The 19,526-nt window shown below is 31.0% G+C and overlaps 1 protein-coding gene across 1 annotated transcript; it reads left to right on the plus strand.

Annotated features, from left to right (window-relative positions):
• Window positions 1–983: 983 nt before the first annotated feature.
• On the plus strand, window positions 984–12,964 carry LOC126840402 (uncharacterized). Its single transcript, XM_050576102.1, has 6 exons — window positions 984–1,179; window positions 2,569–2,639; window positions 2,718–2,885; window positions 3,380–3,467; window positions 7,224–7,459; window positions 11,684–12,964. The coding sequence occupies exons 1-6, from the start codon at window positions 984–986 to the stop codon at window positions 12,962–12,964; spliced, it is 2,040 nt and encodes a 679-aa protein (XP_050432059.1).
• The last annotated feature ends 6,562 nt before the right edge of the window (window positions 12,965–19,526 follow it).

Genomic DNA, 19,526 nt, shown 5'->3' on the forward strand with positions numbered 1-19,526 from the left:
GTGTTATTGTTCTTTTCTTCTATATTAATGAGAAAAAGATTCCAGTTTGTTTTGGGGATCATTTATTATATTTAAGGTGCAGACATTTATTCAGAATCGAGCGTTATTAGCATTTGTCTTTTTCAATACACCCAAAAATAGCTTTATCATCAGAGAGGTCATATTCAAGGTTTATTAGATCTGATATTGTTTTCATACACATTGGTAACTTGACCGTTGAAATACGTAATAATAATAAACATTATTAGTGGTATTATTATTATTATAATTGAGGCATTAGCAAATCTTAATCCGCAAATTCATTTTTGTGAGAAAAAAATTATAATAATAATTACAACATTAAAATAATAAAGGTTTTAAAAAGGCATGTCAATTTTGATCAGGGCCAGGTAATCATTTTGACTAATTCTTACTGCTTACTGCTTTACTCTATACAAATATAATGATTTATTTCTTATTTCTGTCAACAAGGATATTTATTTTAATCTTTACAAGTTACCAGTAGTATAAATGAATTATCTGTAGAAAAATTATTAGTTATTGTTAAAGTTAGGTCATGCATTATTTTCATAATTATTGACTGATTTTTATCAACAAATGAAAATTGTTGTTGTTATTGTTCACCATACTATATATTAAGTTAGTCTATGTTACTATTTTTAAAAATATTATTCATTTACTTTGTCGCTACTCAAAAATAGTTGTATTATTAATTTGAACATTGTATTAAATAATACTTTTCATTTCACAGTCGTCATGACCTAAAAGATAGTAATGTTATTTTGTCTTATAACAATGTTTTTAGCACTTGCCATATCAAAGGTAAGTTCAACTACACTTATTATCTTCGTTCATTGTTTATAAGTACAGGATGGGCTACGGAATAGGGACAAAATTGATGGGTTTTTCTCAACACTGAATGGGAGAAAGAAGGTCTAGATAAGCTCATTCGATCCGTCAGATAATGCCATTTAGTTATCACTATGGCGCAGTGGAGTGTTGTTCACCGTGTGTTTGCGTACGACGCGTTTGTGAAAAACAATGATTCGATAGATAAGGTGCAGCGTGCATTCAGACATCACTTCAAAGTCGGACGTCGCGATGCTGTTCCTAATCGGAAAACGATTATGAGGTGTGTCGATAGTTTGATCGATCACCAATTGGAAAATGCGAATATAAGTATGAATTTAATGTGCTACCGGTATTGGATAACCGAAGAAATATGATAACTATTAAGAGGAAATGTAGTGTCTTTACAAAATCATAACAAATGAACAGATGGATAAAAATGTAAAAGTCAAACGCTAACAAATTTTTAAAATGTTTGCACACAAATTTATGTAATCAAAAACGTATGTTACCATATAAAAACTGATTGGCGTTTAAATTAATAAATAAAATAGTTAAAAAGTTACAGCTTGGAGGACATATTTACTGTACAAAAAATATTTTTTTTTTTTATTTCCTTTAACACGGATAATCATTTTGACCTTCACAAATTGCCAGTAGTATAAATAAATCAACTATAGATAAATTATGTATATATATATATATATATATATATATATATATAATTAATTTTAGTTAAAGTTAGGCGATGCTGCATTTTCAATATTATTATTCATTTCAATTCTTGGTACACAATTAAACTATAATTTAACTGGACGACTGATTTTTATCAACGGATGAAAATTGTTATTGTTATTATTTACCTTACTATTGAAGTTAAACCTTGTTGCTTTTTTAAATATATTATTCATTTACATTAGCGTTACTCAATCTGTTTTTGTAATATTTACACAGGGGGAATACATTTTCAGGAATTTAACCGTGAACACGGAAAAAGCAGCTCCGATGTTTTTCAGACCAACAAAAAATGGTGGGAATACACTTTTAAGTTAAATGTCGGTTTTTACACTAATTTTAACTTAAAGGTATTGCAGTATCGCGTTTATTTTTATTTTTTGACATTTAGAAATACACAAATTAAATATTAAACATATATTTAACGGTATTATAATATTATACTTACCCCTACACACTAATATTTTTATTTTTTATTGTTAATTTTCACATTTTATAAAATCAGTACATTTATATGTTTATTACTATTTTACTAAAAATGCCGACGACACAACTGTATGGGTCCATGTGAATTCCATTCAATTCAATTCAAGCAAATTTTGATCAGGGCCAGTTGATTATTTTGACTAATTACAGCATGAAATAAAGTTGTATTCTATACAAATATAATGATTTATTTTTTATTTCTGTCAACAAGGATATTTATTTTAACCTCTACAAGTTACCAGTAGTATAAATGAATTATCTGTAGAAAAATTATGGACAAATTATTAGCTATTGTTAAAGTTAGGTCATGCATTATTTTCATAATTATTGACTGATTTTTATCAACAAATGAAAATTGTTGTTGTTATTGTTTACCTTACTATATAAGTTAATCTATGTTGCTTTTTATAAAATATTATTCATTTACATAGTCGCTACTCAAAAATAATTGCTTTGTTACTTTCAACAGTGTATCAAGTAATACTTTTTGTTTTCCAGTCGTCATGACCTACAAGACAGTAATGTTACTTTGTCTAATAACTATGTTCTTAGCACTTGCCAAATCAAAGGTAAGTTCAACTAGATTTATTGCTGTAGTACAAGTAACTAATATTATAACATAGATTATAAAAATACATTTATTACAGAGTCAATTTCCGTTACTTCAGCCTATACGACATGAACCACGTTTCAGTAACTTAGAAGTAACGAATAAATATTCTTTAGTACAAGGCAATGCCAGCTTTAATCAATATAACGCCATCCAGTATGCAGACTTCCATTATATATATTATGATTCTGTTTACATAGGTCGAGTAAGTTGAATTTATTTAGCAGCCTTAAAACCCTAATGAATATAATAAAAGAAAACGTGAGAAACAAAACATGAAAAGTGGAATTTTTATAAAATTTAACAAACTAGCAAAATGAAAATTGTTTCTTCTGTGTATGCTGGGGAGTGATATTTATACGTTTTTTTTAAACACCTATATCAATGGTTATAAGGTTTTAATAACATATTGTTAAACGAAAAACTTATTGTTTTGGTTCTCATCGCTTTATAATATTTGCTTGATCATTTTTGGATCAGTCCGCGTTGCCACTAGTTTGGTATTTCCACCCACTGCAGGGTGTAAATCTTCAGAGACATTGTTATTGACTATAATCAGTTTGTCTTTGAAGATGGGCTTTGCAGTGGGATCGAAACGTCAGCTTACTAATGACAACAATTTGAATAGATCCGAAAATGATCAAGCGAATATTTCAATCCATAAATGTTGTAACACGTTTGTTGTGTTTATCGTTTTAGATTAATATCGAAATAATGATGTGCAAAGAATATTTTATTGATTGTTCTAATCTCAGAACGTTTGATATTACGGATATCTGTTTAAAAGGTGCGGCAATCTATTACTTTATATCTGTAGGATATGCAAACCGTGTAATTACGTCATGCCCACTCCAAGTTAGTTTAACTCTTTACTATATCATAAAATACATATCGGTAGTATTATTTGACATTATATTTATCTTCCTGGAACTTAAGTTGTTATTGTTAATTTGTTTAAATGTATTTTTATTGTTTCAAAAAAATATATATATACATAGTGGTCTACCTATCGTAAACCACTAGGTTAAATAATAAGTGCAATTTTTTTCCATAGTATATTTATTTAATGTGATCTCAATTTTTCACAATTTTTTTTAGTTTTTACCCCCTATAACTTAGTTTTTTTGATAGCAAATTTTTAAACTGAAATGGTAACGTTCATATTTTATTAATTTTTTAAATCGAAAATAATGTACTTAAAATTTTGATTGGTCGATAGCCAGTTTCGGATAACTATTTTTATAGTTATCAGAGTTATAAAGTTATGATGGCAGGGGAAGTGCGACTGAGAAATGTGCGCAGATAAAAATAATACCACACTTCACCTTTCCTCTTGCCCTAAACTTAAATCTTCATCAACTTTACATTATTCTCAATTTAAAAAGTTAATTAAATTTATACGTTATCATTTAAGTTTCAATAGTCGCTATCAAAAATTCAATTTCTTATTATAGCAGAAGATTGTGAGGTTATAACGATAAGAGAATTGCCCAGTATATATAGATTATAAATAGATTTGCTTGGGCTATAATACAAGGTGGTCAACTTATCAAGGTGAACCACACATGATCTCACTGGGTTTAACAAGAAATTTAAGTTTTTCTTTATGTAGTGTTTTTATGCAATGTTATTTCAAATTTTTACCATCTCTTTGTTTTGACTCTCAACTTAGTTTTTTTTGATAGCAACTATTAAAACTTAAATAATATTGCATCAATGTCATTAACATTTTAACTCTCATAACTCTTGAAATAGTTATTTAAAACAGGTTATTGGCCAGTCAATATTGTTAGTACATTACTCTAGATTTAAAAAGTTAAAGAAATGTATGCATTAGGTATCATTAAAGTTTTAAAAGTTGCTAAAAAAAAACCTATTAATATTTTTTTTTAATATTAGGTAGATAAATAGTGCCAGTAGTAACGGTATACCGAGCACACTGTACACAGGCGTCACCTTTTCCAATTACAATTTTATATGGTATTTTTTTTATTGAATATAATTATATTACTGTAAAAATCACTCTGTTTTTGTATTATATTAATAGGGGGAATACATTCTCAAGAATGTAACCTTCAACATGGAAAAAGCAGCTCCATTGTTATTCGGACCGACAGAAAAATGGTGGGATTACACTTTTAAGCTAAACGTCGATATTTACAATAATCATAACTTGAAAGTTACACATGTTCACGTTGATTATTATTTTTTGACATTTAGAAATAAACAAGTAAGAATTCTATAAATATATTTTAAAATTTAATACTTACGCCTACACACAAATATTATTGTTTATAAAAATAATTATCACATTAAATAAAAGAAGTACTATATATGTTTAATACTATTTTATTATAAATTCCACTTTCTGTAATTGTAATAATGTCTTGTTTGGTGGATTTCGACTAATAATAATTAAAATATGTACAAAGCACATTCACGTTTAATACTCCCAGTGTTTTAGGATTATCATTGAACACCACCCTTATATAAATTATGTAAATCTTTAGGATTTCACCGGATGCACATTTATCTATAATGATACAATTCTGAACTAGCCGGCAAAGAATTAAAGTAGGTGTTATTGTTCTTTTCTTCTATATTAATGAGAAAAAGATTCCAGTTTGTTTTGGGGATAATTTATTATATTTAAGGTGCAGACATTTATTCAGAATCGAGCGTTATTAGCATTTGTCTTTTTCAATACACCCAAAATAGCTTTATCATCAGAGAGGTCATATTCAAGGTTATTAGATCTGATATTGTTTTCATACACAATGGTAACTTGACCAGTGGCATGTTTAAAAGTGGGAAGATGTCGAAAAATGTATTGACGACAAATGGTAAAACCCTCGAATGGTGAACTACATAATAATAATAAACATTATTAGTGGTATTATTATTATTATAATTGAGGCATTTGCAAATCTTAATCCGCAAATTCATTTTTGCGAGAAAAAAATTATAATAATAATTACAACATTAAAATAATAAGTTTTTAAAAAGGCATGTAAATTTTGATCAGGGCTAGGTAATCATTTTGACTAACTTTTACTGCTTACTGCTTTACTCTATACAAATATAATGATTTATTTTTTATTTCTGTCATCACGGATAATTCTTTTAACCTTCACAAATTAAAAGTAGTAAAAAAAAATCATCTGTAGAAAAATTATGAACAAATAATTAGTTTTTGTTAAGTTACGTCATGCAGCATTTTCATAATTATTATCATTTCAATTCTTGGTACTCAATTAAACTAGACGACTGATTTTTATCAACGGATGCAAATTGTTGTTGTTATTGTTTACCTTACTATATATTAAGTTAGTCTATGTTACTTTTTTTAAAAATATTATTCATTTACTTTGTCGCTACTCAAAAATAGTTGTATTATTAATTTGAACATTGTATTAAATATAATACTTTTCATTTCACAGTCGTCATGACCTAAAAGATAGTAATGTTATTTTGTCTTATAACAATGTTTTTAGCACTTGCCACATCAAAGGAAAGTTCAACTACATTTATTGCTGAAATACAAGTAATTAATATTATAATAATACATTTAATACAGAGTCAATTTGCGTTACTTCAGCCTATACGTCATGAACGTCGTATTAATTACTTAGAAGTAATTGGTATCTATTCTTTAGGAGAAGGCAAAGCCAGCTTTAATCAATATAACGCCATCCATTATGCAGACTTCCATTATATATTTTATGATTCTGTTTACATAGGTCGAGTAAGTTGAATTTATTTAGCAGCCCTAAAACCCTAATGAATATAATAAAAGAAATCGTGAGAATCAAAAGGTAATAAGTGGCTTTTATAAAATTTAATAAACTAGCAAAATGAATATGGTTTCTCCCTTGTATGCTTAGGAGTGATGTTCATTAGTCTTTTTTCAACAATATTAACAATAAGTATTGTGTTGTATTAACAGTTGATATTGTTAAACGGAAAACTTATAGTTTTGGTTGTCATCGCTTTGTTATGTTTGCTTGATCATTTTCGGATCTATCGGTGTTACCACTAGTTAGCTGTTATTTCGACCCATTGCAGGGTGTAATCGTCAGAGACTTTGTTGTTGAATATAATAAGCATGTCTTTGAAGATGGCATTTGCAGTGGGATTGAAATGTCAGCTTAATAATGACAACTATTTGGATAGATCCGAAATTGATCAAGCAAATATTTCAATTCATAAATGTTTTAACACATTTGTTGTTAAAAAATGCGTATTCTGAAAAAATACTAGTCTAGCGTTAGGTAAATAATTAATCGTTGAACAAAAATGGTAGAAAACAACATTTATGTATATTTCTGGGCAAAAAACAAACTTGAACAAGCTGAATAATGACTTGTGCTTAAAAGCCGTAGCTTTTCGCGATAAAACAAAATATGTTTTCGGTCACACAACCGTATTGTGTTGGTGTTGTTCAGGCATATATACAGCAACTATACAACACTAAACATGTCGCACGTTCGGTGTTTTTTGTCCATGTTAATTATTATCGCCGTGGCTGTGTGCGTCGGCTTAGGATCCACTGCCATCGATCAATGGAATACCGTGCAAGAGCTCAACAGGGGACCGTATGCGAGGCGAATGCTGGAGGACTCCAAGACCCAGGACGAAAGGGCACTATTGGACGACACTAGTAAGGGATTCGAAGATCTAAAGTGTAGCTATTTGTACCGTATGCTGTTGCATCTGAAGCTCACCGGAGAACTGGTGATACGGAAGCCCAGCGTGGTAGCAAAGACTAACATACCCGAGGTGACGTTCTGGAACGAAGGCCGGCAGATATTGGAGTTTATGCATCACTACAAGTTGCAGTCTACAATCCGCATGTTGCACAGTGAGCTCAGCATATTTTGGATATTCGTCATGTACACCGAAAGGGTGCAAAAGTACACAGCCGAGGACTTTGCAGACAACGAAGAAGCAAACAAAACGCTGACCAACATACACACTGCGGTGACGGAACTGTTGGAAGAGTGTTCCAAAGATTGCATAGTTTACGATCAGATCTCTGGCTTGCCGTTGAAGGAAGTTTCGTTTTTGGATAACATCAATGATCGCGTAAGTACGGCCGTAGATCCGGAGTCCAAGATAACGTTGATCGGTGAAAATAAAAACGATTTCAAACAACAAGTCGACAACAACAAAGAACTTATCCTCTTGCACGGTGAATGTAAAAGCCATCTGAGAATGTCATGCATGCACCTAAACAACGTGCACGAGTCAAAAGAACACATGACTCTGCTGGTACAGCATTTGGGTATGTTCGACACAAAAACACAAAAATTATTCGTAAAAGAATTGAGGGACTTTTTCAAATTTACTACGAGCACTACGGTACCGCTTTACAGGCAAATAGAGGTTTTCAGACGGGTTCAAAAAGTGTTCATTGACATGCTCAAGGCGGTCGCGGTGCGTATAGCGCTCAAACACTTGAGTTTCTTGAAGAAGATATTTAAAGACTCTGTAGATGCTTTGTCTAGCACTCGTCCTCAGATAAAGGCACTGCACATTGTATTGACCGATTTCTTCGATTATTTAAATTTGGCTGCCCATAACGACACGGTTATGTCCAACGTCATTGATGCGTTTGGCGGGGGCTACATCTACGAAACTCAAATCGATGATTTTATTAAGCATACCACCACTTCGTTGGACCATATCAAGAGGGACATACCTTTCAAATTGTCCTCGCCGAAAAATTTAGGTACGAAAGTTCCAAGTGTTGTACTACCTTATACTAAATGTAGGGCTAATAAACACCTTCTTAAAGCGGCAAACCGATATGGAATGACAACGAATATTAACGATTTTTCCTCATCATTAGATGCGAATGTACTGAGAGGCAAGATTTTGAATGAATTTTTACGCAAAAATTTCCACTGTTCCGATTTTTATTTTATTTCGTCTTATGGAAATATCATTCCATCGGTTTGGGTAGACAAATTAGAATATTTATATTACAAAATGAAAAAAGGCGGCAAAGATGCTCAGACAACTCAAATATTAACAGACAAATAATAGCAAAACACTTCAATCTTTATGTATTTTCTTAAATTATTTTAACATTTTCATATTTTTTTTTTTGTTATTCTTGCACAATTTTGTCTTTATTAACTTGATTAATTTATTTTGATTGTAATTAATAGAATAGATTATTGAAATAAATACATTAATTTACTAGCAAAAATTGTATTGTGTTTTTTTTTCATCGTTGCTTTATTGCTTCACTCCACTATACTGTTTTTTTTTAATATCAGATAGGTAAAAAGTGCCAATAGTAACGGTATACCGAATACACTGTACACGGGTGTCACCTTTTCCAATTACAATTTGATTTGAAATTTTTTACCTAAATAATTATAAAAATAAAAAAAAATGTGTGTAAAACAAAACTGATATCACTCTGTTTTTGTAATATTTTCACAGGAAGAATACATTTTCAAGAATGTAAACGTGAACCCGGAAAAAACATTCCCAACGACAGAATATTGGTGGGAATACATTTTTAAGTTAAACTTTGGTATTCACAATAATCTTGAGGAGGAGTGGCCGTGTGGGTAAGGCGGCAGTGTGTAAGCGCTCACTGTCGCCGGTTCGACACTCGGTCACAGGCGCTCCGTTTGCTGGGCGAGCAATCGTCTGGTAAAAAGGAACCGCCATCCCCCTCTCCGGCGACGGATTGACGACCCGTCCCGGAAGTGAATTTGTCAAGAATCCATCTCATGATGGCAGCGTTGGGCCTTCATGGCCCGTTAAGCTACATGAAGATGATTCACAATAATCATAACATGAAGGTACTGAATATTCTCGTTGAGTTTTATTTTTTGACATTTAGAAATAACCTTTTCATTTTACATTTTTATATTTGTACACAGTACATTCATAAAAAATGGGTGTCCACGATGGACACCCATTTTGTATTAAGAAGGGAGAGATGTTATGTATGTATGTAAAATGTGCTATCGGTTGTCAATAGTTATTATGCTATCAATAGTATTATCTGACATCTGTTATAATTTATATATATTATAAATGATATACCGCAATATTATGTGTCGCCGTCGAGCGTTAGTATTATCAATAAACCAGTCTAACCTTATCAATACGTGCGTTCAGTACTTTGTTAGTACAGTTAAGATAAAACGTAACATAAAGCACCGAAATTACAATTATATTAATAAAAAATGGGTGTCCATCGTTACATCGATCATCTGGTATAATAATCCGGAAATTAATTCGAGTTACCTTTTATTAAGAAAAAAAAGAAGAAGTGGAAGAATATTTTTTAAATTTTATTTTAAATTACATACGGACCTGGGTCCAATTACAATGATATAATATGCTAATACACATTTTACAAAATTTCAGACAAATTTCAAGTAAATATTGCAATTAAGAAAAACAAAACGTAGAAATCGATTTTGAATAGATTCTAAATCCTGTATTAAATAAAGCTGTTGTGGTGACCAAAGATATGAGTTGTGTACGAGACATGATCGAACGAGAGAACAATAAAGTGTTTTATAAGTAATAATGTTTTTAAAATATTTGCAATGTCGTCTAAGAAAACCAGTACAGTGGGGTCGGGGAATAGTGGGGGCGGGGAGGTCACAGGTTTACAGGAATTTTTAAATCTGAAAGTGATAAAATCACTTTCGAAAAAACGCTTCGATGCAAATCGGTAGTTAGTATTTTCAAGCCAGTACAGTCCAAACCAAGCACAGTATAAACCAGCAAAGTTAGAAAGTTTTAAATGAAGGTTCTGTATTTACAAATGAACATCAAAGCGTTTATTTGAAAGTGATTTTATCCGAGAGGACTAGTAGAGTAGAGTATAGGCATAATGTAATCAAAGCAATGAGGAAACGGAGAGGTCACAGGTCTACAGGAATTATTATAAATAAAAGTGATAAAATTGAATAAAATCACTTTCAAATCTCTCAACTGCACTAATGTCACACTGTAATAAGTAAGAGTCATTAATTGATTTAATAGATCCAAGTAATTTGCAATCATCAGCAAAAGAATATAGCTTAGCAAAGTGCCGATAAAAGGCTATGTCACTTATACAAATATTGAATAAAAGTGAGGGAAGTTATATATATATTTGTGTTTTTATTTTGCAAAAAAAAAAAATTTTTTAAATATTGTAATCATATTACATTCTTAGAATTAAATTGTATTCTATTAACATTTCTGTATAACTAAATATTTGACGCTTAAAATTTCATATTATATTCGAATAATAGGCTTATTTATCAAGATGGTTTATTGGTTTATAAGGAATACGATACAAATTATTATGACCATAAAAGCTATGATATTGAATGATTACAATAAACCTTAGTTTAAGTGTTTAATTACACAGTATATAGGTAAGAAAAACTTAAATCAGTGGTTTTTTTTTTGTTTCAAAATTTACCTGTTCAAATAAATTATTACACTCGATGTTTTGTAAAAAATGCGTGACTAAAAGAATACAAATCTAGCGGTAGGTAAATAATTAAAAGTTAGAAAAAAAATTGTTGAAAACAACATTTATGTTTATTTTTGGCCGAAAAATAAACACTTGAACAAACTAGATGACGACTTGTGCTTAAGATCCGTAGCTTTTCGCATGAAAACAAATAACAAAATATGTTCTCGATCACACAACCGTATTGTGTTAATGTTTTCCAGGCATATTTACAGCAACTTTACAACAGTGAACATGTCTCACGTTTGGTGTTTGTTGTCATGTTGATTATTATCGCCGTGACTGTGTGCGTAGGCTTAGGCTCAACTACCATCGATCAATGGAATACCGTGGAAAAGCTCAACAGGGGACCGTATGCGAGGCCAATGCTGTACGACACGCGTAAGGTATTCGAAGATCTAAAGTGTAGCTATTTGTACCGTATGCTGTTGCATCTGAAGCTCACCGGAGAACTGGTGATACGGAAGCCCGGCGTGGTAGCAAAGACTAACATACCCGAGGTGACGTTCTGGAACGAAAGCCTGCAGATATTGGAGTTTATGCATCACAACCACGTGGACGAGACGCAGTCCACAATCCGCATTTCGCATGGAGAGCTCAGCATATTTTGGATATTTGTCATGTACACCGAAAGGGTGAAAAAGTACACAGCCGAGGACTTTGCAGACAACGAAGAAGCAAACAAATCGCTGACCATAATACACACTGCGGTGACGGGACTGTTGGAGGAGTATTCCAAAGATTGCAAAGTTTACGATCAGATCTCTGGCTTGCCATTAGAGGGAGTTTCAATTTTGGACAAAATCAATGATCGCGTAAGTACGGCCATAGATCCGGATTCTAAGATAACGTTGATCGGGGAAAACAAAAACGAGTTCAAACGACAAGTCGACCACAACAAAGAACTTATTATACCCTTGCACGACAAATGTAAACACAGTCTGAGAATGTCATGCATGCACCTAAACAACGTGCACAAGTCAGACGATGACATGACTCTGTTGATACAACATTTGGGTATGTTCGACAAAAAATCACAAAAATCTTTCGTAAAGAAATTGAGGGAATCATTCGAATTTACCATGAGTACTACGGCACCACTATACAGGCAAATAGAGGTTCTCCAACAGGTTCAAAAAGTGTTCATTGACGTGATCAAGGCGGTCGCGGTGCGTATATCGCTTAAACACTTGAGTTACATGAAGAAAATGGTTCATCCCCATAAACATATTTTGCATGACAATGAGTCTCAGGCAAATGCAATGCACGCTACACTGAAAGTAGTCTTCGATTATTTAAATTTGGATGCCAATAACGACACGGTTATGCCCAACGTCATTGAATCGTGTAATGGGGGCTACGTATTCGATGATCGCATCGATGCTTTTATCAGACGCACCACCGCTTTGTTGGGCCATATCAAGAGGGATATACCTTTCGAATTGTCCTCGTCGATAAATTTAAATACGAATGTTCCAAGACGTTTTATAGCACCTTTATCTAAATATGTGGCTAATAAACACCTTGTTAAGGCTGCAAACCGATATGGAATAGAAACGAGTACTAACGATTTTTCCTCAGCATTAGATGAGAATATTCTGAGAGGCAAGATATTGAATGAATTTTTACGCAAAAATTTCCACTGTTCCGATTTTTATTTTATTTCGTCTTATATAAGTATCATTCCATCGGTGTGGGTAGACAAATTAGAATATTTCTATAACAAAATGAAAAAAGGCGACCAAGATGCTCAGACAACTCAAAGATTAACAGACAAATGATAGCAAAACACTTTAATCTTTATGTATTTTCTAAAACTATTTTAACATTTCTTTACTTTTTTTGTTTTTCTTTTATCGTTTCGTCTATATTAACCTGGTTAATTTATTTTGTTTGTAATTAATATAATAGATTATTGAAATAAATACATTAATTTACTTACACTAAAATTGTATCGTGTTTTTTTTCATCATTGCTTTTTCTCGCTCGCACTGTTTACACCGTAGTTAAATATTTAAACCTTGTAGCCATTCGAGCACCATGCAGCTGTTCATTTTTTTCAAGATACTTTATGTATTTTATTTTTTTTTAAATTTACCTGTTCCAATAAAATATTACACTCGTTGTTTTGTTAAAATGTGCGTCCTAAAAAAATAATATCGACCGGTAAATAGTATTATCGTTAACACAAAACTGATTGAAAACATCATAACATGTATTTTGACGTAAAACAGAACTCGAAAAAATAAATAAATTCTTGTGCTTATAAAATAAGCATTATTAATAAGCAATTGTCACATTAAATAAAAACAGTACATATATATATTTATTACTATTTTTCTATAAATGTCACTTTTTCTGTTAGAAAGGTAACGGATTCAAACGGGTTCAAAAAGTGTTCATTGACATGCTCAAGGCGGTCGCGGTGCATATAGTGCTCAAATATTTGAATTGCTTAAACTGCACATTGTATTGACCGATTTTTTCGATTATTTGAATTTGGCTGCCCATAACGACACGGTCATGCCCATAGTCATTGAAACGTTTAGGGGCAGCTACATCTTTGAAAGTCAAATCGATTATTTTATCAAGCACACCACCAATTTGTTGGACGATACCAAGAGGGACAAACCTTTTCCTCGTCGATAAATTTAAATACGAATATTCAAAGACGTGTTATACTACCTTTATCTAAGTATGTGACTAATAAAAACCTTGTTAAGGCGGCAAACCGATAAGGAATGACAACGAATATTATCGATCTTGCGTCATCTTTAGGTGAGAATGTTCAGAGAGGCAAGATTTTTAATGAATTTTTACGCAAACATTTCTATTGTTTCGATTTTTATTTTATTCTATCAAATTTTTTATGTTGTTTGTACTATATTAACTATTTAGTTCATTTTTCTATCAATTTACTATTATACAACTACTCTTCGCTTTTAGTACTAAATAAATTCGTTCCTTAACACATTTAGTCACGATAGAGTGTAATTACTTTTTATCGCTCTCACTGTTTACACTGTAGGTAACTATGATTAGGTCAAGACTTATGGACATAAGAGCATCATGCAGCTGTGTATTATTTTAAAGATTTTCAAGATTTTTAAGAAGTATTTTATTTTTACAAAATGCACCTCTTTAAATAAAATATTACACTCGGTGTTTTGTTAAAATGCGCGACCTAAAAAAATAATGTCGCCCGGTAAATTTATCGTTAGACACAAGTGGTTGAAAACAACACAAAAGTTATTTGGCGAAAAACAGAACTCGAACGAAATTAACAACGACTTGTGCTTAAGTCATAGTTATTCGCATAAAATTAAGTATCGAAAATTCCTAACCAGTGCAGCTTGAATCAAGCACAATTTAAGCCAGTGCAGTGCATACTAGTACAGTAGTGTAAACCAAGTACTGTATAAACCAGTAGTCTACTATGCCGAGTCGATAAAGCCGTATTAATGTAGGCAATATTACAAAATAGTTCAACCAATCATTTTAGATTGATCTATAATTGATGCTATTAAAACTAAAACGTTATTCAACTATATTTGTCGATGTATACATCAGAAATGCAAATATGAAATTAAGCCTACCTCCTCCCTCTTCCAAGAATAGCCTCCCTTCTTATATTATACTACTATTTTTTTTCTGTATTTATATATACGAGTATGTTTATACTATTGTTAATATTCTTCAAAAAAAAATATATATTTATGTACAGGGTGATCCAACTAACGTAAGCCACTTATTTTCTCTGAAAATAATAATATTTTGAGAATTTTTCTTTCCTAAACTTTTAGGTACATATTTTACTACATTTCTCAATATATTGAAAATTGTTATAACCAATCCTTATAAGCAAAAAAGGTACACCCTTTTTGATTTTTTGAAATGGCAACATTTGTTTTTAATTATAAAAATTTGTAGACAAAAAATGAAAAAATATGTGAACGTTTGAATTTTGAATTTTCATTTATTTGTTCATTTATTTTGACTAGTATGTGTTCGAAAGACATAAGGTAGGTGGATTTTACTCTTTAGCTGGGTTTCAGTATCTACTATTTATGATTTTAGTTATCACTGATGACAATCTAGTATCTACACAATACACCAGGTACCACGGACTAATTGAGCGACCAAGAACCATTTATTTTATTGTTTGTACAAAAATCTCATAATATTTAAATATAACCTCTTTCAACTATCAAATTTTGACAATTTTTCCATTGGTGGAATAAGAAATTACAAACTTAGTTAAAAAATTTAAGAAAATTTACTTCATAGTAAAATGTCATAGCATGAATATTGTAGTTATGACATAACTCATTATTTTATATATTTTTTTAATATACACATAAATATACCGATTTATAATATTTTCTGTCGACTTTATTTTAAAACATGGTAAAACCTACTTTCGGTGTGTTAGAATAGGTAATCTGTAGATAAGATCCGTTTGTCTATCATTATTTCAAAGTCTTTTATATTGACTTTTTTGGTTTTTAGAGTGTTATCGCCAATTGGACAATGCGAACATAAATACGAATTTTATGTGCTACCGGTTTTGGAAAACCGAAAAAATATGTCAATTGTTAAGAGGAAATGTAGTATCTTTATAAAGTCTTAACAATATTGAACAGACGGATGACAACTGAAAATTTAAACACTAACATTTTTTTATAATTATTGATTACATATTTATGTAATTAAAAATATATGTTGCCATTTAAAAAAACTAAATACAGAGGATTGTTGGCTTATAAGGATTAGTGATAAAAATGTACAATATATTGAAAAATATAGTAAAATGTATGAAACCATCTCATGATGGCAGCGTTGGGCTTTCATGGCCCGTTAAGCTACATGAAGAAGAAGATAGTAAAATGTGTACCTTAAAATATTGGAAAATAATATTGTTCGAAATACCAATAAATTCCTAGAAAACGAGAGCATTATCCTTAAGGATACACCCTATATATATATATATTTATATTGATGTTATTGTATTACTGTTTAATAATTAGCCCTTGTAATAGCCTACTGGCGTTTATATAAATACATAGAATAATAGCATCAAACAAATACAACTTGGAGAATAGATTTACTGTATGAAAAATGATTATTTATTTATAATTCGTGTCAACGGAAATATTTTGACCTTTAAAAATTACCAGTAGTATAAATAAATTAACTGTAGATAAATTACGAATATATATAATTCATTTTAGGTAAAGCGAAGTCATGCTACATTTTCAATATTATTATTCATTTCAATTCTTGGTACTCAATTAAACTACAATTAAACTAGACGATTGATTTCTATCAACGCATGAAACTTTTTATTTTTTTAATATTTACCTTGCTATTTAAGTTAGATCATGTTGCTTTTTTAAAAATATTATTCATTTAGATTAACGCTTATTAAAAAAAAGTTTTAGGACGTATTTCTGTATGAACGAAGCGACAATATATTATTTTATATCAGCTGTAAAATATGCAAACCGTGTTAGTTTAACTCTTCACTTTATTATACGATATAGATATAGTAACTATTTGACATTTTATTTGTCTTCATATAACTTTGTATGCCGGTATTTTTAAATTGTCCTAAGTAATACCTATTTAACTATAATCAAAAGGAATCTTTTTTTTTTTTGTTCATGATGTACCTAACAATGCTTATTTTTAGATAGTTTGTAAAAATAAGGAATACGATCAATAATATTATGACCGCAACTTGAATGATTATTGTAAAGATTTATTTATTATTGTAAATCGTAGCTTAAGTATTTAATTACAACGCAGTATATAAGTAAGAGAAACCTAAATCAGTGGTATATCTTTTGTTAAAATATTACACTCGGTGTATTGTAAAAATGCGTATTCTAAAAAAATTCTAGTCAAGCGGTAGGTAAATAACTAATCGTTGGATAAAAAAGGTTAAAAACAACATTTATGTGTATTTATGGGTGATAAAACAAACTTGAACAAGCTGAATAACGACTCGTGCTTAAGAGACGTAGCTTTTCGCGATAAAACAAATAACAACAAAATATGTTTTCAGTCACACAACAGAATTGTGTTGGTGTTTTTCAGGCATATATACAGCAACTGTTTATAATAAATATTAATCATATAACTATTAGAATATCCATGCTTAAATAAAGAGAACAACTTGCATTATAACAAACAAATATATTAAAAAATCCAAAAAAAATCCGAAAAACACACTTGAATTTCTATTGAAACTCTTATTTCTATCTCATCAGTGTTTTTGGAGTCTCTTTCACGCGTAAAATTATTTTTTATTTTATCAATATATATATTTGTCGATGTAGTTAAAATTTTTATTACAGAATCATCAAATAAAATATTGAAACATTCAAGTGGAGTTTTCGCGTTTTTTCCATGTCTTTTGGCACCAGGTAAATAAGTAATTACATTATGCCTACGAGTACGCGATGTGGGAGCTATAGGAAACTTTGACCATTTGGTACCATATTTTCCAAAAAAAATTGATTTCCTGCAGAATTAGAACTCTCTTCGTCACTTGATGAATCAATTTCTTGTTCTGTGTCTGAATTATGACTAATACATGAAATAATATCAGCAGAACTATCATCAGAACCATTATATACAAAATCATCGTCAGGTTCATCCAACCAAGCAGAAATATTTTCCATTATATCAGTATTTTACCTTGTAATAACAAAATAATACAAAACATAAACCACTAACACATACGATATTCACGTAACGTAAATAGGCGCGTGGCGCACAATGGTGCACCACCGTAGAAAACTGATAAAATAACTGGGAAAGATAAGATCTAATCAAATCACAATTCACTAAAAATACACAGTGGTACCTAATATGAAGGTAGAAGTAGCAACCCGTTACCTTCTTGTTACTATCAACAATTAACAATCAATGGCGCACAATAGTGCGCCGCGCGCCTACTGCAGGGTTAACCATAATTACATTTTTATTATCATATAGATAAATAATACAAATTATTACAATAACAATATTTCATGCAAAATATAATAATAATGTGTAGTAAACATGTTTTTATAATATGCAATAATAATACAGTTACATACTTATTTATAATCACAAGGAGAAAAACGCTGAATAGGGTTATAATTCTAACAGGCCTAGGATGTAAGAATTTCCTTAAATTTTTGTACGCTTTGTCACAATTTGGTGACCAATGCCATTTAATATCCCTATGTTGAAGCAAATAAAGTGGTTTTAAAATATCTGCTGCGTTAGGTATAAATTTATTATAATATGTTACCATGCCAATAAACGATTTAAGCATTATTTTATTTTCTGGAATATGGGCTGAAGAAATAGCGTATTCTTACCCTTTTTAGTACACATAGGAGCTAAGTGACCTTTGACATTACAAATGTTACAGCTGTAGTCCTTGTATTTGCAGTCCTTTTGGGCGTGGTTTGAACGACCGCATACCCCGCATCTTGGTTTATCTGAAGTTGTCTGACGATCAGCTGGTTTGAACTTGCATGACTGCCTCTGGTATTTGAGGTCGGCTTCATCCTTCCCCAGCCATTTTTTTCTTTAAAAGTAGCCTCTTTGGCAGTAGCTACTTCTGAGAGGCTTGTGAATGTTGTGCTTACTTTAGAAGCATCTTCTTCAAGTAGTCAGTCTTGCACTTTTCCCGGATTCATACCCACTACGAAAATGTCACGGATGACAGTTGACAATTCTGGTGAGGAATTGCATTTGGATGCAAGGGTTTTGACTCGGGCACCTCATTTAGCGACTGTTTCATCTGTACGTTTTTTGGCTTGATAAAACGCATGTCTCGCAGCGAAGTAGGACTTTACTGGCTTATAATATTTATTAAAAAGACCAATAAGTGTAGCATACGTCTGAGTGTCTGGTGTGCTTGGAATGCATAAACTGAATACAATTTTATGAATTTCTTCAATTACTGATAAAAGCAATATAGCTTTCTTTTAAACTTCGTTTTTCGATTACGTTTGCCGAAAAAAATTTGTCAGCTTAGATTCGAATATGGTCACGTCCATTCCCAGTTCAAATGTTCCGGGTGTTCCAATTACTTGATTGAATTTAATTGTTTCTTTGGTTTCAACCAATATTTTTTTTTTTTTTAATTCACTGAACTCCTTTGACACGTAATTAATTTTAATTTACTTTTAATAGACAGTATGGTCTATGTGAGAAATAAAGAATTTTCCTCGTCGCCAATTTGTTATACCTTAGTATGAAAGTAAAACACAATTAGATTAATATAATTAATAATATTCGCTGATGTTTATTATGAAACTCAAATTACACGAATGACAAGTT

This window comes from Adelges cooleyi, unplaced genomic scaffold (assembly GCF_023614345.1).
Source record: "Adelges cooleyi isolate 19-005CV unplaced genomic scaffold, UGA_ACOO_1.1 ACOO_flye_CR_arks_rails_tigmint_CR_PRNA_108, whole genome shotgun sequence".
NCBI lineage: Eukaryota > Metazoa > Arthropoda > Insecta > Hemiptera > Adelgidae > Adelges > Adelges cooleyi.